The sequence below is a fragment of the Homarus americanus genome, unplaced genomic scaffold, assembly GCF_018991925.1.
Source record: "Homarus americanus isolate GMGI-L3 unplaced genomic scaffold, GMGI_Hamer_2.0 scaffold24922, whole genome shotgun sequence".
NCBI lineage: Eukaryota > Metazoa > Arthropoda > Malacostraca > Decapoda > Nephropidae > Homarus > Homarus americanus.
Window position 1 is genome coordinate 573,947 of NW_024722610.1, and position 26,832 is coordinate 600,778.

Below are 26,832 nucleotides of genomic sequence, written 5' to 3' on the forward strand. Positions count from 1 at the left end.
AGGTGGTGGGCTGGGGTGATGATTTTTCAGGTGGGACAACCTGGGGTGATGATTCTTCAGGTGGACTCTGGGGTGACGATTCTTGAGGTGATCCTAAATATCAACTAAATAAGATTATTATTATTATTATTATTATTATTATTATTATTATTATTATTATTATTATTATTATTATTAGGTAATCAAATGGTGGCGAAGGTGTGGCTATTAGGGGAGGCTGGAGGCCACGTTTAAAAAAAAAGACAATTAGTAGTAGTAGTAGTATTTCACACACAGATAGTTGCTCGTACAAGACAAATATAACAATACAAAAATAAACAAAATATATGATAGTTGTCATGCTATGATAAAATAGAAGGCACTGCAAAATTATAATATAATAATTATGGTGAATATGATAAATAAATAGAAATAGAAATGATTTGGATCTATTTGTTGTTCCTCCTCATCGCCGAGCAGATTATGGGAACACAACAACCCGAGTACCGAAGGCTGTTTAAATGGCCCGTCGGTAGTTGGGTCTGTGGTGTGACGGTATTTAGTGTAATTATATCGCCTTAAATCTGTGAATTGCGATTTTCTCTGATAAGATAACACGCAGTAGGTCACAGGTCGTATTGCATAGAATCGTGATGTGTGATAAATAATAATAAGAAGACTTTGGGTGTCTAGAACATTATGTCTGGTCAGGGCAAGTTTGACGCCCTCACCAAAGAACTCATCACTCACGTTTTAGGTTTCCAGGTAGGTTGATGGGTAAGACTTATGAAACAATTGATTAAACAGAGCATGAAGCAAAATGGGTGAATTTATAGTATCACACCGGTCTTTATTTCCGTATTAATAATAAGTATTGTAATGTTTACACAATTCTAGGACATTTTTCCTCTATGATATCTCCACCGAAAATTAAGATAACCTATATGTTAATTTTTCAAGGTAATTACTTTCGCTCAGTCACAAGTGTCACCATGATTTGCTTACTTACTCACAGATACTCACAGATGATCTTCTCCAGCTCAATAGCCTCTTCTCTACTCAGACGGTGGCTGTGTGTGGCGGATAATTGTGCCCTAAAATTATATACTTGTTGTTGATTTTTCCAGTATTTATCTAATTTTGCTTCAAACTTTTCCACCGTCTCCACATTCACTACCCACAAAGGTAAACTATTCCAGTTGTTGACAACCCTACTCGTGAACGAATGTCTTCTGAGATTTAGCCTCGCTCTTGTTTTGTAGATCTTCTTTGAGTTCCCCCGGGTAGTGTCAGCCTCCCTCATCTGGAACATTCCTGCTGTACATGCCCGGTCATAAATGCCACACACTATCTTGTATGTTTCCGCTTGGTCCCCACTAGATCTTCTGTACTCCAGTGTCGGTAACTGTAATTTCCTTAGTCTTTCCTCATAAGATAAATCCTTGATCTGTGGTACTAATTTGGTAGCCCTCCTCTGTACATTCTCTACTGCTTCAATATCCTTAATGAGATATGGGCACCAAATTTGATTAGCATACTCAAGGTGTGGCCTAACCAGAGCAGTGTACAGAGCCTTGAATATAGGTGCATCCAGATGAACAAAAGTTCTTCTAATAATACCCACTATTTTATTAGCCTTGTTGATTTTCTCAGCTAGATGGTCAGAAAACGTCAGCTTATCATCGATGACTACCCCTATATCCTTCTCTACAGTGGTCTTCTTGATCGTGGTCTGACCCCCTGCTCACGCATCGCTCCAGGCCTCCGTCTTCGCTCTGTAAGGTTTTCTTGGTTGGTTGGTAAATTAATTTATTTATTCTAAAAAAGAAGTTAAACTTTTTCTGGTATGACTGTTGGGTGGGGTGGGGCTCTAAAAAAACACTTGATTTCCGGTGGAAATGAATATCAAATTCGTTCGAAACTCCTCAAATACATAGGAAAAACCTATTTTTAATATTGAAATAAAGACCGTTGTGATACTATAAAGTGACCAAATAAGGTAATGGTTTGTTTAGTACAGGTAGTTGGGAGGGTAATGTTGCAGATTACAGCAACCAAAAAATCTGATTAAAAAATGTTACCTAACCTAACTGGTAAATGTGCATATTACACTAACTATGGGATTTGTAGAAACAAAAAGTGATTTTCTGATGGATTTTGATGCGATTAGTTCAAATCTGACTCGTTTTTGTCGTAAATCACTTGTTTGTGATTAAGCCCCCTCCCCCCCCCCTCATAATAGTTCTATTTATTGCGTGTTCTAAACTCCCTGTGCTCTGTGCTTGCTAACTTATACCATATAACCAAACTAAACCTTACTTAACCCCCTGCCCCCGGATCCCTGGTGACCCTAACCGGGGGGTTTGCCCCTGGATCCTCAAACGCTATGTTATAACCCTAGAATCGCATGGTCAGCCTCCACGAGAATATAAATTGCTGTTAGGGTATTTGGTTAATTTTTACTTATGCACCGGTTTTGTTTGGATATTAAAAATATGCTTTTCCGATGATATTTGATGAGTTTCGAACTAATTTGATATTCATATTAGCTGGAAATCACTAGTTTTGCACCTCCCCACCCCCCCCCCACCCCAACAAAAATAGGGGGAGAGCCTGGGAAATGGGGTTTTTGGGTGGGTGAGAAAACAAAAACGGATCATCTAACCTAACCCAACCTTACCCTTAGCCCCGGTAGGCCAAGCTTAAAGTAAACCTAAATGTCTCCTCAGTAGTTAAAAACTTTGGGGCGCGCCATGTCCGAAAGTACAATACCTTAGTTAGAAGTGGAAGTACCAGGTATACGTAAGAATTGGATAGAATGATCGTCTTTCTCGTAAAACTCGGCAATAAACTTAAAATAGTCGTAGGAGCACAAATAACAACCAACCTCCAACACGGCCATTGTGAGACTGGTCAATGAAATTACCCAGGCTGCTTCCTTTGAAGAAAATAAAATGATTGGTCAAAAAAAAATTGCGTGATGATATCGATACATCATTGGTCACGACTGGATGACGTCAGTCAATATTGCACATGTGTGATGCGCAGATAACATCTCAAGGTAAATAAAATATGGCGACACTTGTGACTGAGCGAATTTAATAATATTGAAAATTTAATATCTCAGTTATCCTTAATTTCCAACTGAAATATCGTAGAAGAAAAGGGTTTTAGAATTGTGTAAACATTACGAAATACATATTAATAACAGCGAGAGAAAGATCGGTTTATAAAGAAAAATTCCCCAAGTATTTCTTACCTTACTCCGAGTCAGGGTCAGAGTCTGAGACAGAGACCAGAATGCGTCGTGGGTTCCTCTGTTCTCTAAAGTTTCCTTATTTTTAGAATAAAATAATACGATAAACTTCCAGTAATCGAAACCGCATCCAGCACGTTGTGGCTCCATGTTGCAGCTGATTAAAAATGTCCCACATCCTAGCACCCACGCCGAATATTGAATGCTAATGGGTTGAATCAAAAGTTGAGATTTTATGTTAGATTTGATTGGCTGCCGCCCCCGCCCTAGATTTGATTGGCTACGGCCACCCCCGATTTGATTGGTGGCTGCCTCCCGCACATGCGCGGGAGGTAAGCGAACGTATGAACCAACACAATTTGAGCAACAGCGTAGGGGCAACAGGTGCTCTGATTTTATTCTTTATAAAATTCAATAACTTCCTTATTAATTTGCGACGGAAGTGTAATATAAGAAAATGACCATAGAAAAAATAGTTCCATCGATTGAGTGTAGTGAATTCCGGAATTCTGTGGTTGCTGTAACCTGCATCATTACCACCTAACCTAAGCTAATGTAATATAAGAAAATGATCATTGTAAAATAGTTCTGTTGATTGAGTGTAGTGAATTTCCGGAATTCTGTGGTTGCTGTTTATTGCAATACTGTACAGTATTACCGTAGGTAGTAGGCAGCTATCAAACAGGGAGGAACTACCGCCTGGGAAGATATTGGAAGCATAATGTGTTGTCTAATGGTAGACCCTGCTGCCATATGGCATCACGAAAATTGTGACCAAGTCCTAGGTTGTTGACCTGACTTTCTGCTTCGTATACACACAATTGCAGGGCTTCAATTGTTTCTCTTACTTTTACAACACAACATACATACTGTATATCTTTTCTCACAATTTTTTTTTTTAATTTGGTATTTATTTATGGTCCTTTGTACAGTATTATATTATATTATTATATTTTTTATATTATTATTATTATTATTATTATTATTATTATTATTATTATTAGTATTATTATTATTATATTTTTGCCCCCCCAGGCCCCGATGTGGGTCAGTGACCTGTGCCCTGGTAGATTAATCCCCGTAAAAAAATAAATAAATATATAAATGAATAAATACCTTGTTTAAAAGGGTGGGTGGGGGAGGGTCTGCCCCCCCCAGCTATGAAGTTAGGTAAGGTTAGGTAGGACTCTTTGGTTGGTAAGGTCAGTTTTTTTTAGATTCTGTGCGTTGCTGTATAATTTTTATTAGTTACTATTACCCAAAGAACATTTGTGGAAAAAATGAATGAAATTGAACAATGCATTCTGGTGTTAGCCATTTGCTCCATTATTACCGAGACCATTAGGACCAGAAGGACTTCATAGAATTGCACCAAATTTTTAGGTAATATTGTTTGGATGATACTAAGTAATAAAATTGAGATGACAACATAGTACAGTACGGTACTGTAATTTGCGAGTACTGTACCTGTACTGTAATTTGCGAGTACTGTACCTGTACTCTAATTACATTTGAAAAAATATAATTAAGATCTTCCAAGTGCCATTATGCAATCCAATTGTGGACCATAGATTCGGAATCAGCATGTTCAGGAGTACCTATACAGTACAGTACTGAGATTTGGAGAAAAAAATACCGGAGACTGAGATATATTTTTTAACCGCTATTGTGGCGTCCTCATACGGACCTACCAAATTTTGTCCTAACAAAAATTTCAGAAAAACAATGGTAGGAAAGGGCTGTACAGTACTTGTAATTATCATCGTCATTATTATTGTAGATAATATCTGATTAACTCTGTATTTAATTTTCAGGAGGGCGAAGAAAATTTTGTACGAAGTGAGCAGTTTGTCTTATCCAACTTGTTATATCATCATTGCTTGGCAGTAAACAGCCATGCTGTACGTCGTTCCATTGAGGGTATTGCACTCAAGTTCACCATCCATGGTCAGCACCATCGAGCTCAGCTTTTGACTTCCCTTACCTCGGAATTTCTTGCTTCTCCTCTCTTCAAAGACCACTTTCAAGTAAGTAATACAAATCTTTATGAATTAATGTTTCCTGTTGGTGACGTGATTAATGTGCTCACAATATTTTTAGGCTTCAGGTTTCAGGAAACCTCATCATTAGTACATGTAGCTGGGATTTAATCTTATGGTCAACTTATATCACTGTCATAACCATTACCATAAAAAGGAAAGAACATACAGGCATCCCCCGCGTTACGGAAGGGTTGCGTCCCTGGAAAATTGACCGTATCGCGAAATTCCTTAACGCGAAACCTATTTTCCCAGTGACTTCCATTATAAAACTGGAGATGCATTCCTAAGGAATTTTTTTGGCCCCAAAAAAGTAATTCAAGCACTTTTATGAATGAAAATAAACAATTATAAATACATACAATACAGTACATTAAATAATTTATGATATGCATGTAATATGAAGAGAAATACTGTACAGTTGGAATAAATAAAAATATTGTACTGTACTCACCTTTGCAGCTTCTTTTTGTACTACTGCGGTCACTTCCACTTGTTGGCCTCTTTCCAGTCATCTTGAATAAGGGTAATATGGGGAATAAGGGCCGTATCGCGAAATTATTGGTCATAATTCACAAATTCTGTAAGAGCGAAATTCCGCAACCCGGGGTTCCGTAACGCGGGGGATGCATGGGTACTGTACAGTAGAAGCAGAGTTTGTCGTAACTGACAATAAAGGGTGGGGGTAAGTGACACCTTTAGCTTCAGTATCAATTGTTACAGGACAATGTTGGATTAATGTTCTCATTCATGGCTGAAATTTTCAGACTGATGTTGAATGGTCCTTGTTGTCTGTCTTGTTACATTTGAGCAACAGCCCCACACAGGTGCCAGTGCAGGAGGTACAGAATAAGGCATCTTCTCCTGAGAGCACAGTTGACTCACTTCCAGAGCAAATTGATTGGGGGACATATCTTAGGAATGAAGAGCCAAAGTATGTTCTTGGACCAGAGGAACCCCTATCTGTAAGTACCTGATGGTGGACTTTGTACATTTTTAATTGCAATAAAGGTACTTAACTGGTTGTGATTCTAGATTAATATAGGATTTTATATTAGTTGTACTATAATTTTGATATTTAAACTTAATAGGATTTTATTTTATTTATATTATTGTTTTAAATTATGAGTTTCATGTTTGGCGTCAAATGACCACAGGCTATGGCACCATATATTTTATCCAATCAATGGTTGTCTTTAATCAAGAGCAAACACAGACCCTCCTATCATGTATGTTCACTTCTGCTTTCTGGACATCTGTCTCCTTACTTTCAGTGAAGAAATAACAAAGTAAGGAGACAGACGTCCAGAAAGCAGGAGTGAACATAATTATATGATAGGAGGGTCTTCACCCTGTTCTTCCATATATATATCTCTCTCTCTCTCTCTCTCTCTCTCTCTCTCACACACACATTTACTGCAGTCGGGGTCAAAAGTCCCCCCCATCCCCCAAGTAAAACAGCATCAACCCCAAATGAGATGAAACAGTTGTCGGGGCAAATCAGTTTGGAGACTCATTCCCGTGACTCACTTTCACCACGAGGAACGAACTTTTATCCCTGACTGTATTAGTATTTCTGAATTATACATGATTAATTCTCATATTCCCATGTAATTTTTATATTAATTCTTTCCTTGTTCCTTGCTCTTTATGCTGTGCCTGGAAGTTATACATGCTTCCAGCCATTATTTGGGTAATCATTCCTGTGTCATGCTTAGCCTGTACCAGTTTATCGTTCATTCTATAACTTTTCCACTTCTCAACCTTAAAATTTCCACCTATTCTATTCATTCGTGGAACCATACTTTAATTAAGATTGGTACAGTATTCTGTAATTTTTCTCTTAAAAAAGTTACAAAATCCAACAGCCAGCTGAAGTTGTGGACATCACCAGTAACTTGTTTAAGGTAATTTATTTGGTACATATCAGAGTTCTCCAAATCTATTTTTTTTGTGGTAGAAACTCGCATCTTTTCCAGCTTATAGATACAATACAGACCATCAGGCTCTTGGTTGTCACCTTAAGGAAGGAAAAGCTTCTTCTGTTATTTTTTCACTATAAAGGTCATTACATAGCAAGGGGTGAAATATCGGTAGCTGGCCAGCATGGTATCATAATTGGAAACAAAATGCCCAATTTACAAAGCAAAAATGCTTAAGAATGTTTGAATTATTGGACAGCAAATATAGTGTTTTATTTGAAATTTGAAACTATTTTACCCCTAGTTTAGTGTGACCTTGAAGCTTCATGCACCGGTGGTTCAGGAATCAGGATTATGCTAAGTTCATACATTTGGCCTCTTTAAGCTTGTATGGGTGGCCCCAAAACCCTTTTGTTAGAAACCTGATGAATCTTCCAAAATTCCACAACATTATTAGGAGTACAGGCAGTCCCTGAGTTATGACCGTCTGACTTACGATCACTGTCACTTACGAACGGGATCCCAATATATTCATCACAAAATTTTAAAATTAAAATCACACTTTTTACATATATTGTTTAACATCACTTTGTTTGCAGTATTTACATTACAGTATTTGTTATGTATGGAATATTATTATTGTTTTGTATGGGCAGGGTTGTGCTTTAATCTAACCTAAACTATGGAATTAACACTGTTGACTTCTGAACAAATTGACTTACGATCAGGGTCCAGGAACGTATCCCTTTTGTAAGTCGGGGACTGCCTCTACAGTCTATTGTATATTTAATAAAAAAAAATTATATCTATATATAAGAGTATTCAAGTGAAACAATGTTGACTGCATGCAAAAATAAAATCATAATATTTTTTCTCTCTCTTCCTCTCTTCTTATTCTCCTGCCTTCTGTGTGCAACCTAAGATGAGTTAAACTAAAATTAATTAAAATAAATGAAAATTACTGTATAGTAGGGTCGGGATATATCACGAGGTAGGGTCCAACGATGTACGCTATATACTAAATTGCGATATATAATTACATGTAATCAATTGGGAAAGTAGGGTTAGGTTCTGGAGGCCCAAAAAATTACCAAACTTGACTTGAAGAGTTCATTTTCTTTCTAACTAAAGCACCAATGAACACCAGACTCGGGAACAACAGGCTATTTCAACATCAATATCAAGGAACACCAGACTCAGGGACACTTTATTCGGCAGCTGACGCACCATCCTGGGAACACCAGACTCGGCAGCAGACGCCACACTGCCACCCTCACTTAACAATCCCACACCTACATAAATGAACACCAAAAATATTAGTTATAGTATTAAATCTTTTCCATTAAGCTTTCCATTATCTTCACTTCACTTTTCACGTCACTAGCAACCCATTTACACTCTCTTTAGAAATTGGAATCCCGAGAACAACAGACGACACACTGCCACCCCCACTTAACAATCATAAACGAACAAACCAAAAATATTTGTTACAGTATTAAATCTTTTCCATTAAGCTTTCCATTATCGTCACTACACTTCACATCACTAGCAACCCATTTACACTCACCTTAGAAGTCATAATCTGCAGCAGAGTCGGCTGCTTTCTCGTCACTCACTCAGAAAGACTGAGCGGACGAGCGTGACTGCTTGAGTGAGCAGACACGGTGGTGCCTATGGTGAGCAAATAACGCATTTGTTTGCCATGGCGGTACATTTGAAATATTTACTGCCCGTTTTCCCTCGCAAAATAAAAAAAATTATCGCTATATATAGGAAAATTTAGATAATTTGTGTAGCCGTGATATAAAAAAATCGTTGTACTGTACTGTATAAAGTTGCGATAAATCCTGACCCTACTGTACTGTACACAGTTAAAGATTATTTATATCAGTACAGTAGGCTATAAAATTTGGGAGAATGCAATGCGTGCTGTTTAATTTTTAAGAATTATCTGATGAGGGTTGCATTCTCTTGGACCCCATTCCCTCATCCACAGTTTGCCTTTTTCAGCCATATTAAATTTATTCCTTACTACTTTATTTTTAAATATATAATGAAAATCCAACAGAGCGCCGACTTTTAAAGTGTATGTGGTTGTGGCAGAAACACTTGATAACTTCTGCATGCCACTTTTTATTGATGGTTGTCACTTAGAATAAACTTTTTTCCTTCAGAATATTCATAGCAGCTTTTATGGCATGTTTCCTAATTTTAGCTTGTGCTTTTTAAATAATTGTGTACAGTACAGTTATTAGCATAATTTTACCAATCAATTTAAAAACCCATCCTGTAAAGATTAATGTACAGTACAGGTAGTCCCCGACTTACAACGGGGTTAGGGACCGAAATCCAGGTCGTAAGTCCGACATAGATAAGAAAAGAATTTCAAAATGTTTTTTTTTTCAAAAGTTTTTTTTTTTTTCAATTTTTTTTTTACAATAAAATACAGTATGTACAGTAAAAGTAATAAATAATGAGGAATGGATACAGTGTGACTGAGCACTTACCTTTAATGTAGTCAGCTGAATGCACACGGAGCCTCAATAATTTTCTAATTATACATGGAAACTACATTAACTGGAAGAAGCAGAGGAGGAGATTGGGCTGGGTGGGTCATCAATGTTGCTTTCTTCAGACAGGTTTCTGTACGGTGGAAACTTGCTGGTTGAAGGTATTGGATCATCTTGAGGGAGTGAAGAGGCAGCACTGCTGGGGCGTGAGGAGACAGCACTGGGGACTTCTTGAAATAGATGTCCAATTTAGACTGCACAGTTTGCTTTTTCTTTTCATTTTAAATTTCTCTAGCAAGCAAGTGCATCTTGGATCATTCTGTCAACTTTGGCCTAACGCTCATAATTTTGATCCATGCCATCAAACATTTGCATCCCTTTATTAATTGTAGCAAATGCCTCTGCCATTTGCTTCACTGAAAACTATTTTTTGGGGGGTCCAGGTCCTTCTTCTACATTTAGACTGGCTTCTTCCTCTGCATCTTTGTGTGCTTTCAGTTCGATGAGATCTTCGTTACTGAGCTCTTCTTTTAAACTTTCAACCAACTGTTCAACATCTTCATTATCAATTTCTAACTGAAGCTGTTTACCTAACTCCACTATCTTGTTACGTACTAATATCCAAAAATAACTTCATTTTCATTAAATCCTCTAAAACTGCACGTGTCATTTAAAAAAACATAAAAATTTGGTCACGACTGCTGCGGTCATATGTCCTGACGGTCGAAAGGTCAGAGCAGGTCGTAAGTGTGGATGGACGTAAGTTGAGTCAGTCGTAAGTCGGGGACTACCTGTACTGTATTGGGGACTGTTTGATAATTTGGATTGTTAGAATCATTTTGTGCTTGGCATGGATAATTTGGGTTATGTATGTATTGTACTGTATTTTGACACTTATTTACCCCAGCAGTGAAGATGGCCTAAACTGCATTTACATTCACAATAAAGTAATTTGATCCTTATATTTTCCTACTGTAAGGTTGCTGTGACATTATTTGCCAGGCAGCCACCAATATGCACTTTGTCTTGTACTGCCAATCAACATCATGATGCAACTTATCACTGTGTTAATGAGACATGCACATCTCCCTCACTATTAAAGTGTTTTCATTTTTGTCACACTTGTGTTACCTGTGTTTACCGTGTTCCATGTGTTTTTGCTCCCTGTTATCACTTCTTTATTGAAATGCTGTATATGTGTATTTTATTTTGAATAAGAACATCCAAAGTTTTGTGGTGGTAAAGTGAGTGAGGAAACATAGTGCTGTGTACTGTACTGTACATATGACTGATTGGTAGAGAATTAAGTTGTGATGGATTAGTCTGCACCTGAATCTCACAATAGCAGATTGATATTGAAACAAGATTATGGACTATAGCTTTGGTGCAAAGTGTGTGCTGATTGGACAAATATGGCTGTTATGGATTCCTGTTTCAAAAGGGCAGCCTTTGGATCTGACCATGCTTTCAGTATTTGGGAGACATGAGTGTGGTGGGCAGGGCAGATGTTGAAAGGTGTACTGAAAATAAGTTAGCGTTTCATCTTTTGCTTTCATTATGGGAATGATACGAATCCTCTGATCCCCCAGTAAGCAGCTTGTAATAGGATTTCAGTATCAAATCTATTAACGAAGTAGTGACAGTCTCGGAAAAAATTTAAAGCTTGAATTCAAATTGAATTGAAACAGTATCACTCTTATTGAGATTGTTATTAAAACAGACAAAGTGAAATATTTTAAGTAAATAGGTGAAGCTGAGATATTTATTGTTATTTCAGGACTGGTCAAGTGATGGTGAGTGTAGTGATGATGAAGACACCAAGGCTTTCCAGCAACAGGCACACACAGCTAAGAATTTACATTCAAGCAACTTAAGGACCGAGCCTTCCCTTAAACAGCCCACCACGCGAGAACTCTTAGAACAGGTTCACCGAGCAAAGTCCTGGTTGTCGGCTAAAACACATATACAATACTGGGGGTCAAAACGGCCACACCAGTTACCCTTGTCTGATCATCCATCTGCCAATGTAGCAAAACTGTGGTAAGTTGCAGTTATTTTATGTATTCTACAGATAATTATTATCTTAAAATGTGGATTGTTGTGGTAACATAAAATTTCCTATTGCAGTACTTAAAATTTGTGTATTGATAGTGCGATGGGTAGCATTTCTTTGCTTTTTTTTTTTGAAGAAGTGTATGGTAGCAATAACAAAAACCTTTCATGCTGCTTTTTTGTATACAAAATGATAGTGTAATGGTGAGAGTAAATACAGTAGAGTCATGAACAATGACTAACTTAAAATTGCAGTGTTAAGAAGTACTGTAATAGAGAAATTAACTAGAAAAATGGTTGCATGTATGGTGCAGGATTCACTGATCACTGATATTAACAGGAGTGTGCATAAAAGTTTTATGGAAAATTTGATATTTACCTTGATAATTTGTACATCAGACTCATTATGATAATTCTTAAAAGCTCTTTTCTCCTGCTGGTTTAGGGTGACTGGAATCAAGCATAACACAATTTCTCCCATGGGCTATTGTGTATGTAATTTCTGGTCTTAGTGATAACCTAAACCTTAAAAGACATTGGATGAACTTGCATTGTTTTTCATCTTAACTCCTCAGTGTACACTCATGTTCTTAAATTTATCTTTCTTACTCTTAGGGAGACTGAACGAGGTTTGAGAGGATTGTGTCAACACCTGAGTGAGTGGGCAGTCATGAGGGAGGTCTTGTGGGTCTTCCTGTGCCCTGTTCCTGCTCATATTTTCATTCTAAACTCAAAAGGCTCATTCATCTTGAAGTCCAATGTCACAATTGCAAGTTTAACTCCAGTAAGTAAAAACTGGAACTTGACAGATGTGCTTTTTGAATTATTTTACCCAACATTTCTAGTAAATTATAGATTGATCCAAATCTTTGCAACTTTATTTTGGTATTGTACTATTACCGGTAGTATTATTTTCATATAATTGGTTATTTTAATAATTTTTATAATTTATTTCCATTTAATCTTTTCAAGCCTTAGGACCACCTTGTTGAGGCCATTTCAAATCTTTAGGTTACATGCTCAATTAATATATATCTTTTTATGATGATAATATATGAATAGCTTATTCATTCATGCAATGCGTAATACAGTACTGTACTGGTATCTGAAGTTATGCATGAACAGTCATAAATTCTACTTTTTGAGGTAATTTTGCTGTTTCGTAGATGATGTTTGCAGTACAAGCATTGATTTCGAGTCAACCACCCCTGTTACTTTTATTTATTTTATTTTAATTATTTTCCACTGTACTGTATTATGTTTTCTTTATAATTTATTTTAGGGTGCCACATCAAGCTTACTGGAACATCTGTGTGAACCTCTAAATCAGTTAAGGATCTTAGATGCCTTCATGCACAAGTGCGAGTTCCCAAGTGTGGACCCTCCTACACCGGCCACCATCTTGGCATATGCAGCTGGCTTGCGACTTTGGAGACACCGCTTCCAGTCATATCTAGTTGCTTTGGAAGACTGCATCAAGAAACAAGGCCGGTTGATAATAATCCAATAGTCTTTCATCTCTTTTAATTAAGTTTAATATAGATTTATTTTTTACAGAGTTGGGCATTGCTAACCTGCTGTTACAGTATGTACAGTTAGTTTATATGAAGCAGTGTGGGTTGATGTGGGGTTGAGGACTCGTTTTTTTCTACTGCAGATCACCAGTGAGGATTCATAGGCCATAAAAGAACACATAGAAAAAGAAATGAGAATTGGTTAATAAAAAATACAAAGGTTGGAATATTGAAATACAGTACATACTGGATAACCAATACAAAATAAAAGAGAGAAATGGCAGTAGAAGATGAAGAAATTGGGAAAATCATGATCTTCAATGTTAAATTGAGTTAAAGAATGGTCAGGAAGCAGAGGTATGAGACATGAGTCAGTTAGCAGGGAAAATGGCTTTGTGTGATTATTGGGAAGGAGGTGCTGCTAATGGGTGATGTTGGCTTGTGAAAACCAACAGAGGTAATCTAGATGTATATTTGGGGTTTTGTTGTGGAATGGAATTACCATAGTAGAAGATTTAATACAATAATAAGAATATATGAATGACAACAAAAGAAGGAAGAATATGTGTGTAATTTCTCAAAGATTCTGCTCATCCTGCATGAAGTGGGAAAAAGACATAGTTGTAGAACATTAATTAACCCATTAATGAGCATAGATTTCACAGAAAATCCAAGCCATAAGGTGGCTCGGAGAAGATGGAGAAAATGCAATTTGCAGCTGCTCTATTGTAGTACATAAATTTTCATAATGACTGTTTGAGGAAGTAACCCCAGAAACATCACATTTTTAGTCTTTCCATTTCACAGAATGTACATGTACTTTGCTCTGGCTGGAGGGAGAGTTGCGTCCTTGGCTCCGCACGTTGGCTACCATCTTCGCCATGCACTCAATAGCTTTTAGTACCACCACAAAAAAAAATCCTAAATATACTGCAATAAGGTTAGTTTTTCTTTTATAACCCTTTCCCTTCTGTAACACGAGGTAGCTGAAATAAAAAACACTTTACCTTCATTTAGTCTCCCTTAATTAATTATCTTTTATTCATTCTTAATGGTAAAATAGAAGAATTTTGCTTATGTACTTCTTGAAACTCTGAAAATTATATTCTACTTACATATTAATATTTTGTTAATATTTACAGGGTGTTGGGTACTCTGTGTGAGGGTGTGGAGGGTACAAGTGAGGCAGGTATACGGGGGGTGCTCTTACGTCTGCTGCTTCACAGTCTTCGCCATTACTTGAGCATCATCCACAGCTGGCTCCTCCATGGCACGCTTGTTGACCACGCTCAAGAGTTCATCATTCAAAGGTGGGTATATATTTATAGCATATGAATGGATGGTCAATTGAATCTTCTTTTTGATCAGTTTGTAAAGAGTGAATAGAATTGTCATAGACTGTGTGTAGTCAGTGTAATTTTTCTTGCAAGTAATTAATATTCATTGCCGACTGTAAGCTTTTATAGTTGTTCTATTTACTTATATAGGACTGGTTTATCTACAAAAATATTTTTATTTTCTATACTCTAAAACAGGGATGAATCTGTAAAGGCACACAATGAAAGATTTTGGCGTGGAGCTTTTACTATTAGTCTCGAGGAGGATGATCAGAATTGTGATACACAGGACCCCATGTGAGTATTAGTATGTATTGAATATTTGAATTCAGTAATTGCTGTAATTTAAGTGGTCTGTAGAGAATCTGGGACAGTGGAGTTTCAACTGTAATAGAAAAATTTATAAGTACAGTAATTAGTTCACAGGAACCAGTCATCACTCAAGAAACATGATGAACAAGTTCAAATCATTTTAATTTCAGCTGTTGTTGATGTTGACAGTTGCTCAGTAGCCCAACTGACTTTCCTAATTGGTAGCATAATATGTTATTCCTGTCAAGGTAATGACAGTGTATTTGCATCTCTCCCTTGCCACAATAGGTGATTTCACTTTTTTTAAACAGGGTGTCATATACTACTCATCATTGCTTTAAGTTTTATACACCCACAGTTTTGCAGGGTATTTTAAGTCAAAGTCAATCAGTCTGATGAATATTTAGTTTCTAAACAATAACTAGTTTTCTTTCTTCACTACAGATTATTCGATATTGTTCTTCATAGGAAACTACAGGTCAACCTCTTTTTTTTCAAATTCTAGTTTTTATGATTCCAGGGTTGCGGGCATATCATTTTCCCTTAGGTGGCCTGTTTTTCCTTTTGTTTTAATTTATTTATCAACTGATCTATTTGTGCTTACAGGAAAACCATCTTGAAATTCCTTTCACCTCTGGTGGCTGCTCTTACAACAGTTGGCAAGTCAAGAGAACTGCTGGCTATTCTAGATGTTCAGCCTCTATCCAATTCCTCTATCACATGTAGTCTGTCACAGCTGAAGGCAGAAATTGATCAAGGTACATTTTTTTTTATGGGATTAGCCCACCAGAGCACAGGTCAAAGACCCACATCAGGGCCTGGGGGTGAAAACAACAATAATAATAATAATAATAATATTATTATTATTATTATTATTATTATTATTATTATTATTAATATTATTATTATTACAGTATTATTATTATTATTATTATTATTATTATTATTATTATTATTATTATTAATTATTGATTATAATAATAATAATAAATAAATACAAAAATTTAAAAAAGATCAAAAGTGAGAAATGATGTATGTTGTGTTGTCAAAGTAAGAGAAACAATTGAGACTGCAATTGTGTATGAATGAGGCAGGAAGTCAGATCAGCAACCTAGGACTTGGTCACAATTTTTGTGATGCCATATGGCAGCAGGGTCTACCAACACATTATGCTTCCAATATTTTCCCAGGCGATAGTACCTCCCTGTTTGATAGCTACCTACTACCTACTGGGTATCATGGATTTTCTTTTCCAGGTTAAAGTTGTTTAGTTTGTTATGATATAATTTGCTAGAATAACCTTGCAGTACGGATGAACTGGAACCTGATGAAGCTTTTAATGTTCCAGCCAGAACCGGAACTTAGGGTGTTATAGTTCAATGGAGAAAATATATACAGCATCAGATTCTCCGGTTTTGTGTTTTCTGTTTATTTCTCAGTGAGCATCAGAAATTTATCATCATTATATATAATTATGCATATTTTGATTTTGATTTTCTATATATCAAATACATCAGGTATCATATCAGTACAATAAATATGATTTAAGATGTAATAATTTGTTGATACACATACTGTACTGTTCATTAACCATTCAGTAATTTTTTATGCTGCATTATCCATTAGAAATAAGAAGCATTAACAGTGAATTATGTTTTAATCTATGAAAGAGTAACCATTACCACCATGAAAAGTTTCGGTTCTGGCTGGAACCGGTTCTTCATAAAAATCAAGGTTCTGGGTGGAAATAACGAGCTGGAACTAACTTTCGGTGCATCCCTACCCTGCAGGAAGTTATTTGATTTTGAGAAAAATTATCAGTAACATGGATAGCCTTATCCTTCCATCTGTAAATAACATACAGTTTATTGCTATAGAATAGTGTAGCATTCTTTTTATGTGATTATCCTTTATCTGCCAATAGAACAGTCTTTGGAAGAAGTTGTAGTAAAATACATAAAGAAGACTGTGTGTGAGACCCGTGGTGGCAGTAAAGTGGAAGATGAGAAAGATGGTGATGAAAGTGAGGAAGAGGCAGATAGTGTCCTTGAGGTTAGCAATTATCTAACACCAGGATGGGAACAAGAAGATCCCCTTCTTTTGGCTGCCTTCACTGATACCTTCCAAGAGTCACTTCAGAATACCTCTTCTGTAGCCATGGATTCTATTACTAGGTGTGTATTCCTCCAAAGTTGTCATTTTCAGCATCATAATTTCATTAAATTTATAAATATTAAAAACATGAAATTAATTTGCATTATTGTGATTATTAATGCAGTGACTAGCCTTATATGTGAAGAGTTTTCCTTCTACCTCTCAGGCTTAAATACCAGTACCTATACTGTACTCATAGATTTACAATGAAATCATCACTAACAGCCAGATTCTATTTATTGTGTATGTGCTTCCTCAACTTTTAAGTGGATTTTTTTAAGAATAAGTATACATGAGCTATTGAGTTGTAAAAATGAGAATAGGCCTACCAGTAATTTATAACATTGTTGAGACAGCACTATAAAATCTTTATTGTCCTCCATACACAGTTTGATTGAGGACATTGGTGATGTTCCTCAAGCAGTATCAGTTGTATCTCTTCTGACATCTGCACTTCGTCCTTTGGTCAAGAGTAAAGAAGACGAGCTGAGTGCCAGGCTCACTTGTGTACTGATAGAAGAATACCATTTAGATCGCCACTGCCAGGCTGTCCGATCTGTACTACTTATGGAAGCTGGTGACATCATGCATGAATTTTACACACATTTGTTTTCCAAGGTAATATTAATAATAATAGCTCGGCTTTTGTTTCTTAGCAAAATAACATTCCCATACTACTCTAGGCTCCTCAAGGCATGAAGGATAATCACTACTATGTAAAATCATTTCGGAATGTGTAGTCAGAAGAATTAGTAGGTTGGCCAAATACTTAGCCTCACCAAACATTAGTGTCTTAAAAGTCATTAGACAGAGTTTGAACTCCATTCTAGCTTTAATTGGAAGCCAATGTAATTCGATGTAGAATGGGGTAATGGGAGTCCTCGGTGGGAGAGCAAATATAAGCCTGTCAACCCTGTTGAACATTGTTTCTTCAGTAGATAATTAGGTAGGTAGATCCATAAAGAGTTAAAATAGTCAACCTGAGACAAAATTAGTGTCACAAGACACTGTCTATCCAAACTGTTTAACAGATTTTGAATATAAAAGTTGCAACTCTTAACTACTGAAGTTATATGCTCTTTAAAATCCAGTTTTGAGTCAAAGTACACTTCGAGATTATGAACAAGATCGACGGGATGGAGTTGTACGTCCCCAAAGTTTAAAAGAGCCCAAATCAACTGTGCTGTCTCCTCTCCTATTTCCTTGGATGACGATGATCTCGGTTTTTCCGTCATTCAGCTTAAGTTTTCTCCTAGCCATCCAAATCTTAATAAAGGACATCAAGGATTGCATTATCTCCGCAATACCCTCGACATTTATTATTTTCACATAAAGCTATGTATCACTGGCATGGAAATGGTAGGCAACACCATAAGCATCTAGCAGAGATGCAAGACTACTGGTACGGTTATAGACTATTCTGGTCAATACAGTATTTCTATGGTTCCTGAAGGAAGGTAATTGTTTTGCTGTAAGAATGGGGTCTTGGGACATTAAAACTAAAATTAACTCCTTATTTCCTGGGCACATTATCAAAGCTGCTGGCATGAAGAAAAAATCATGGTTGCCATGTTTCTGACAAATTTGTTTAAAATCAGTTTTACCGTAGCATTTGCATTTAGAATATCTTATGAATACAGTGATTTTGCATATTTATTATTTTGAAGTGAGTGTTGTATTGGTATTAACTTAAATATTTTTCTGGTATGTACATATGTGTACGAGTATACTGTATATATAATTTACGTGTCAATTGTTTCATACTTTAAAACAAGTTTATCTTTATAAGGAATTTACAGTTACTTCAGACATGATAAATGTTTTATATTATTTATGCATCAATGAATAGTTTTAGAGGTACCGGTAATAGTTGACAGTCAGGTAGAATAGAATAGAAAGTTTATCACAGGCTAATTTAGAATGGATGTTTATTTTGCTAGTTATTACACATATAGGGCTACTCATTCATATTACAGTATATATACAATACAGTATTACCATTCTTATTTAATTTTCAGTTGGAGAGCGGTGAGAGTGTTGACGGCATCAGCCTGACTCTCCATCTGCAATACTGCATTGCTCGTCTTTACCCAGACCTTGCACAGTTTTTCTCTGTATCTCTTGCACAACAAGCATATTCAGTTGAAGCAGCAAAATGGGAAGATTACACCAAGGACAGTGAAGATGATCTGGAACTAGATGCTGACAAGAACGATGGAATGCTGGTTATTGATAAGATTACAGGGTCTGGTAGGAAGGCACTGAGGGGAGACCATGTAAAAGAGTATTCTTCAAAGAAGGCTTGTGAGACACCATCAAACATGGCACTCTCAAGAACTGGTTTGCCAGATATCAGCATACAGTATCAGGTATTGTACAGTACTGTATATAGAATAGATTAATACAAATACGGTTGACAACCCTTTATCCGAAATTCCAAAAACCGAAAAGCTCTAAAAACCGAAAGTTTTTCAATGGGTAATTTTTATTTATTTTTTTCTTAACAGGGATTAGCCCACCCGGGCATAGATCACTGACCCACATCAGGGCCTGGGGGGCGAAAATGTAATAGTAATAGTAATTATAATAATTATTCATCGTAAATAAAAATTGTAATAAAAAATACACCAAAATAAAATAATAATGATACTGTAACAATAATAATAATAACAATAATAAAATATATAATAAAATTAATAATAATAACAATAATACTGTAATAATAAAATAATAATAATAATAATAATAATAATAAAGAAATACAAGAATGAAAAAAAAGATCAAGTGAGAAACACGACCTAGCTCTATGAATTGTTATTATTATTATAATTGTTATTATATGTTCGCCACCCAGGCCCCAGTGTGGATCAGTGACTTGTGGCCGGGTAAGCTAAAAAAAAAAAAAAATTCTGAAAACCGAAGAATTCCGAAATCCGAAATGCCTCTGGCCCCAAGGATTTCGGATAAGGGATTGTCAACTTGTATTTTCTTTATTAATTCATTAATGCCTGCTTACATTGTAATATCCCACAATTGCAGAATGGATGTTGTGTTGATTTTATTCATGTTTTTTTTTCTATATGGGAAATGTGTAAATGTATGTGGCTAAATTATTTCTCAATTGTATTTCCAGAGAAATTATTGAAAAGTCATACAATTCCAGTGACCCAGATGTCATTTTGTGTAGAATAATAGGCATAGATACTACACATTTTTGGAATGCCTTATACCATCCCCCCAAAATCATGGAGCTAGTTTGAATTGTAAGAATTGTAGTACTTATGATATTTTAAAGGCAACGGAGGAGGATGGGGATGTAGGGTTACCTTTGCCAGTCTCAATATGTTTCTGTTTGATTGTTTGAGAAATTCTTTGCATATCAAAGTAAAATATGGTATGCTGCTTCATATTATGGATATCCAAGCTGAGTCTGATAAACATGTTTTGTAATTTTGCATAATGGAGTTATGGTCCTGGTTTGATATATGAAGATATATAAATTTTGGCAGGGACTTACAATACTAACAGTAGTAGTGTGATTGTATTGCCTTTTATCTTAGTTGGACTATCCCTGAAACTTAGATAATAATCAAGCAAGCATAAATTAATCTCAATCTCATACAAATTTTGTTCATCATAAATGTTTAGAAATTATTACAAGCCTAAGATTGAATAGATTAGGCTTCTGTTCAGTTGGTCAGACTTAAGTTGAATAGATAGACATTGACTAAATATGATAGATTTTGGTTTAGGTTCAATTGATTAGACTTATATTGAATAGATTATACTTTGGTTGTGTAGAATAGGTAGGTATAGGGTGCATTAATTATAAAGAGTATTGTGAAGATCAAGTACTGTGTGGCCAATAGTAGGACATGAGATTTTTCTCTATATTCAATCCATGTAAAAAAGCATGGCTTGAGATTTATAATGAAGGAAATTCACCTTGTAAAGCAGCTAAAAGAATGAATCAAAGCATGTAAAGGACAAACTACTGGGTATGTTGCTCTTGATTCCAGTCCCTGCATCCTAGTGGGGAAGAGAACCTTCCAAGATTTAAAACAAAACATGGATCACCTGCAGCTTAATTCATCTTAATTTTGGGGCTTGGTTAGGTTTGAATTAGTGTGGTTAATCTTCAGGTGATACAGATTTTGACTTCAGTATTTAGTTGATTATTTTTTCTTTTCAGGCACCATGGCCAGCTAACTTGTTGCTGACTGAATCAATTATGAGACAATTCAACATGCTGTTCCACTTTAGTCTGAGTCTCAAGAGAGCAACTAATGGCCTTGAGAGGTTGAAGTTTAGAGGTTTGTTTACAACTTGTCTGTACTAACGAAATTGTTGTTTAGACATGATCATAGATCCCAGATTTTTATTCTTATGGCTTCATAGTTGATAGAGTGGATGTACTGAATATTAATGAGAATTAGTAGACACTACATTATTGGCTATTTTTCAGATCTGGCCAGCTTTCAGACAATTACCAGCACAGCAAGGACCACAGGGGAAACTACTGTGCCACTACGGTCTCGACTACACCGATTACAGTTGCTTCGGCAGTGGTTGTTATGTTTCTCTCGGGAGCTACATGACCACTTTGCCAACACTGTGTTTCTTCCTTACCACCAAGCTGTAGAAAAATTATTTTCATCTCGGCCATCCCTTAATACCATAATAACTGGTCAGTGAAGAATGATGTTTGTGAGGATATAATTGATAGTAGGAGTCTTCCTGTCTTCACTTGAATCATTGCTAAAAGCTGCATCTTTAGGAAATCTTTCTTATATCATTCACTAGTGTTTGCATTTTCCTTCACTCTACATCATTATAATTTTTTTGACAGTTTTATATTAGACTTCACCCTGGATAACTCAGAGGTGGATGGTAGGAGGGAGAGCAGAACATTACACACTAGAAGTAAAAGGGATGGAGATCTGGGAAGCAGTGGTATGTATGTGTGATTTTGTGGGAAGAAGGTGCCTCTGATGAGTGATGCAACCAGTATGTATGTTTTTAATTTATTTATATATTGTTATTTTTTTTACAGAGCATGAGAAGATGGTGAATAAACTAATCACTGACTGTCTGATGGGCAACAGTGAGGAAATACTTCCCCTACAAATAGTTTTGAATAAGGTTTGTTGAATGCTGTGAAAAAATCTTGAGCACAGTATTGACTGCTTTACCTTTGTTTCAGCTTCAGCAGTTAAGCATTATCTTGAATGACCTCTTTAGTAACTCAGGTGGTAGAACTTTTTTCTGACTGTGTTACTCTGTACTTGGGAACAATCTTCACCAAGTTAAAGGAGGTTAAAGAATGAGAACATATGATGTTTTATTTTTTGTGTTTGTGTCTGCGTGCCTGTCCTAAATTATTGAACCTTATAGCTGGAACAACTAGTGATGTATTTTATCCAAATTTGTTGTGTGGATATATCACAATATGATCTTAAACAAGTTTAATAATAAACATTTTGTCTTCATTGTCCAGATTTATAGTTCTTTGGGCTGTGTTGTGGTCCACTGGGGGACTTCTCTGCCTTAGTAGCAACTTCAGTTTTCCTTAGACATGCTAGTCTTCTTTTCATCCCAGAGAAGTATTACTGTAAACACCAATAGAACAGACACTTTTCCAGTTTTTATGGAACACTGTTCTTAAATTTTGATTGTGTAGTTACTGGTAACATATGTAATTCTTTTATTTCCTATTGGAGTTATTATTTAGTACTCATTACTGTGTTAAGAGTGCAGCGGTCAAGTGGATAAAGTTGGTGGTTTAATCACCAGGCACTTCCAGTTCACCCAGCTGTAAATGGGTCCCTAAATTTACAACTTGGGGAAGTGAATGCAGTCGAAAGCAGTACTTGCCATGCTGCTTCTTTGTGTACTGAAGGCTTAGTTACAGTGTACAGTATCCACACTGTCTCTACTGGGTAGTTATGCCTATGGGGTCCACGTTCACTTTCCACTGTGTTAACATATACATAACTTTCATTTGAAGTTTATTTCACTCTTATCTGTGAATCACAGTTTTAACTATTTATCCATTATTTTTCAGGTATTTTGGTTAACTCAGCGTTTAGGGCAGTTATGGTTGCGAGACATAGGTCAAGTAAGCAGTGATGAACTGACGAGTTTAGAAACTAAGTATGCAAAAGTGCACAGGTACCTTGTAAACGTCCTCACCACACTCGTCACCATACGCTTTGTGCCACACAGTAAGTACATATTGGAATACTATGCTAGACTTAGATTTACCATTACAGAAAAAATATTTGTCTCTTGAAAGTAAACGTTTTAACTTTTTTTTGAGAAATTACAGGTACACCACTGATTTTCCAGGAACTGATGGTCCGGCACCTCCTTTAGTCCGTACAAAATTATGATTGGGCACTTAACCTCCCTCCCTCCCTCCCAGCCAGGGTGAAGGTAGTTTTAGGCTTAAATTTTTATCATATAAAATGTCACAGACTAGACTTAGCAGAATATAACTTGCATTGCTGGAATCCTTGTATTTCTGGAATCCCTGTAAGATAGTGATTAATTTGAGTATAAACATCACATAGTTTGCACAAGAGATAAAATTTTTAGTTTTTTAGTGTAGTACATTTGAGTACAAAGTGTGTACAGTAATATGTTGCTCAAAATTAATGCTTTTTCACATTTAATTTGCATTTAACATTTGTTTAATTTAAGTTTTTAGCAGTCCATGGTGCTTTAGAGGCATGGTGTGTGTATAATTAGTGGGCCACAGGTGTATTGTTGAGTTATTATTACCTGACCTCGGTTGGTTCAGCAAAACGGATTATGCGGTTAGGCTTTGGAGCCAAGCGTGGCGGAAAATCGGTGGTGTACCTGTATAATGTTTGCCCTGATCACAGTCAATATTTATTCTGTTTATTATATAAAAGTGTAAAGTTGAAAAATACTTGTAAGTCTAAACCTTACTCTTTTAGAAAACAAGTACAGTAGTGCCCCGATTTACGCGGTCAATTGAACCCACAGGGCACCGCGGAAAGTGAAATCCGCGTAAATGGAACAACAGAACATATGGGATTAATTCCAAAAGAGACTGGCCCGACCCCCAAACTCCACTTTTTGACGACACACAACTATGTTGTAGTAAAAATTTTATCTTAACTTTATGATGGTATGCACAAACAAGTAATATAGAAGAGGTTAGGTTAGGAAAAATAAAGGTTAAGTAAGGAAAAATAAAGGTTAGGTTAGGAAAACTAAAAGTTAGGTGTAACACTTACGTTAGTAGAAGAGATGGGTCGGCATACAGGGATGGAGGCTGGTTCCGAGGCAGAGGGCAGATTACTGGCCCTCAGGTGAATCACCATTACTAGGTGCATCACCATCACTATCAGTTACAGTTGTCAGGGCTTCCCTGACAAATCCCTCAAAGTCACCTTCACTGTCACTATCACTATCACAGAACAATGGATGCACGTATACGCGGTGTGGCCTGGGGGGATGAAACTGCCGCGGCTAGGTCAAGTTTCGTCTTTCCTCCCTCCCTCCCTCCCTCCCTCCCTCCCTCCCCGGGTGGACACGTCATATTACTTTAAACCAATTACAGCTAGCAGCAGAGGGGGGGTAGGGATGCATGGCCAATCACAGTCCAATACGTCATATGACGTCAGTGATAACGCAACAGAGACATGCACTGCGCAACCTTACCGCGCGGCTTGCCCAGGCGGGTGGGGCGAATCTAAAAATAGCATCGAGCCGGACACTCTGCGCTTATATGGGTAGATGAACCGCGGAAAGTGAAAGTTCGGTTCTGGCGAGGCACCGCGTATATGAGAAATCGCGTAAAGTGAAACCGCGTAAAGCGGGGTAATACTGTAGCTGTTTCTTAACTTTCCACCTGTTATGCCAGAAAGCAGGACAAAAGCTAACTTTTATTAATGTTTTCATGGAGAGTGGCAACTAGCTGTCAAATTATAGGCTTCCAGTCATTTTAGGCATTATTATTCCCAAATGAATTTTGTTTTTGGAATTCCTTTGTATAAAAGATAGATTCTTAAATTTTTTAAATTCTATATAGGCAACAAATTCATGGATTTGCAGTGAGTAAACTGTTTATATAGGAATAATGGCTCTTTTTCCTTTACAGTGGAAGGACTGACTCGAACACTGGTCGACACAGTACCCCTTCTCACCCAGCAGTAGGACAGACTGCATTTAGCGCTTAAGTTTAGTGTGTCTAGCCTAAAATATGTGACTAGCATTAGAGAAAAGTGTAAATTTATAGGTAACACTTTGTTTTCTAATTGGATTCTACTTTTCTACTTCCCAAAAGGAATATGTCTAACCTCACTCCCCTGTGAGGTCCAGTCACAACTTAAGCATCATCGTTGTTTCATGGTCACTTTCCATGCCTACAGTTCAACAGAACTGGATTTTACTGAGTATACAGGGGTTTCCCCATACATGGCATAGCATTCATTGAGTTGGATGGGCCTTCCAGTAACTTTGAAAGGCTTTTAATAAAACTTACATAATCTTTGTTAACTGAACTCATGGGGAAATTTAGATTTTTCTCCTTTCCTTATGTAATTTTTATTAACTAAGGGAGGTAGTGTCACATAATTTAATGTACAGTATATCAATAGTATCAACATACTGTACTTGTACAGTAATCCCTGATTATTCGTGTATTATGTATCCATGTCTTTGACAATTTGCGGAAGGCAATAAAATGTTAAATATTAAAACTGAACAGTAATTTGAAATGTCTGCAAGCTGACGACATGCCTACTCATGCTACCATCTATTTAGGGTAGAGCAATTTATGTTTTCATCAGCTGATCAACTTCCTTTGTTTGATAAGTATTTTTAAATCTTTAATAACTTAATTAACACTCCCATGTGCACTGACTTGTACTTCTTATGAGTAATGAAAAGTTGACCATATTAATTACCAGGTCACAAAAATTTATATTAAGTAACCTCTAGCTTTCGATCTTTCCTTCTTCGTTTTGATGAGAGGAAGAAGAAGAATAAGAATAAAGAATAAAAAGGTTTTGATGAGAGGAAGAAGAAGAATAAGGTTTTGATGAGAGGAAGGTTTTAGGGGTAACTATTATATTTCATCATAGAAAACGGTTTAGGGGTAACTATTATATTTCATCATAGAAAACGGTTTAGGGGGTAACTATTATATTTCATCATAGAAAACGGTTTAGGGGTAACTATTATATTTGAACACAGAAAATTTAGAGGGTTTTAGGGGTGACTATTATATTTAATCACACTGTGACGGGATAATTATAATATTCATCCAGATAATTAGTTTGCATGAATGTTTATTCTTTCTGCTAATACAAATAATTAGTAAATATAAAATAGAGTATGGTGTTAAAAGCTTATTTGATTATTCATGTAATGAATGAAGTAATTACATAAGTTCATGCTACTCGTTAAAACTGATGACATCCACAATGATATAAGTAACATAGGCTTCAGGGGGTAGGGTTGGAGAGAGGGGCGAAAAAAATCACCCCTCCAATTTTGTTCCTTCCTCTAGCTTTCGATCTTTCTTTCTTTCTTCGTTTTGATGTTACTACTGCCTTAACCCTTTAGGTGCGTAATTAAATTTCGCGCCGGTTCCTGAAAAGTGTCAATTATCCTGCCAAAAATAATTTCATATAATCACATTTTCTATATGTTTTTCCTAGAGAACTTTTAGTATATTTTCCAAATCTGGAACAAAAATTCACATATGTGTGCAAATTTTAGA

The 26,832-nt window shown here is 36.3% G+C and overlaps 1 protein-coding gene across 3 annotated transcripts; it reads left to right on the plus strand.

Annotated features, from left to right (window-relative positions):
* Window positions 1-469: 469 nt before the first annotated feature.
* LOC121862859 (gamma-tubulin complex component 5-like) lies at window positions 470-25,812 on the plus strand. 3 transcript variants are annotated; one of them, XM_042361201.1, is made up of 19 exons: window positions 470-744; window positions 5,050-5,262; window positions 6,042-6,239; window positions 7,143-7,181; window positions 11,484-11,746; window positions 12,374-12,542; window positions 13,041-13,245; window positions 14,080-14,212; window positions 14,415-14,582; window positions 14,808-14,906; window positions 15,528-15,679; window positions 16,846-17,095; window positions 17,465-17,693; window positions 19,094-19,444; window positions 21,268-21,388; window positions 21,541-21,762; window positions 22,129-22,217; window positions 23,140-23,299; window positions 25,207-25,812. In XM_042361201.1, the coding sequence occupies exons 1-19, from the start codon at window positions 679-681 to the stop codon at window positions 25,260-25,262; spliced, it is 3,183 nt and encodes a 1,060-aa protein (XP_042217135.1). In that variant the 5' UTR covers window positions 470-678; the 3' UTR covers window positions 25,263-25,812. The 3 variants fall into 3 exon arrangements, with proteins under 3 accessions (XP_042217135.1, XP_042217131.1, XP_042217132.1); XM_042361197.1 differs by lacking the exon at window positions 470-744 and adding an exon at window positions 1,622-1,756; XM_042361198.1 differs by lacking the exons at window positions 470-744; window positions 7,143-7,181 and adding an exon at window positions 1,622-1,756.
* Window positions 25,813-26,832: the final 1,020 nt, after the last annotated feature.

Coding starts and splice junctions, on each gene's coding strand:
- LOC121862859 (XM_042361197.1), top strand. CDS start 1,637: ATGGTCAGAAAACGTCAGCTTATCATCGATGACTACCCCTATATCCTT. Junction 12,543..13,040: donor CAATTGCAAGTTTAACTCCA/GTAAGTAAAAAC, acceptor AATTTATTTTAG/GGTGCCACATCAAGCTTACT. Junction 21,763..22,128: donor CCTTAATACCATAATAACTG/GTCAGTGAAGAA, acceptor TTTTTTTTACAG/AGCATGAGAAGATGGTGAAT.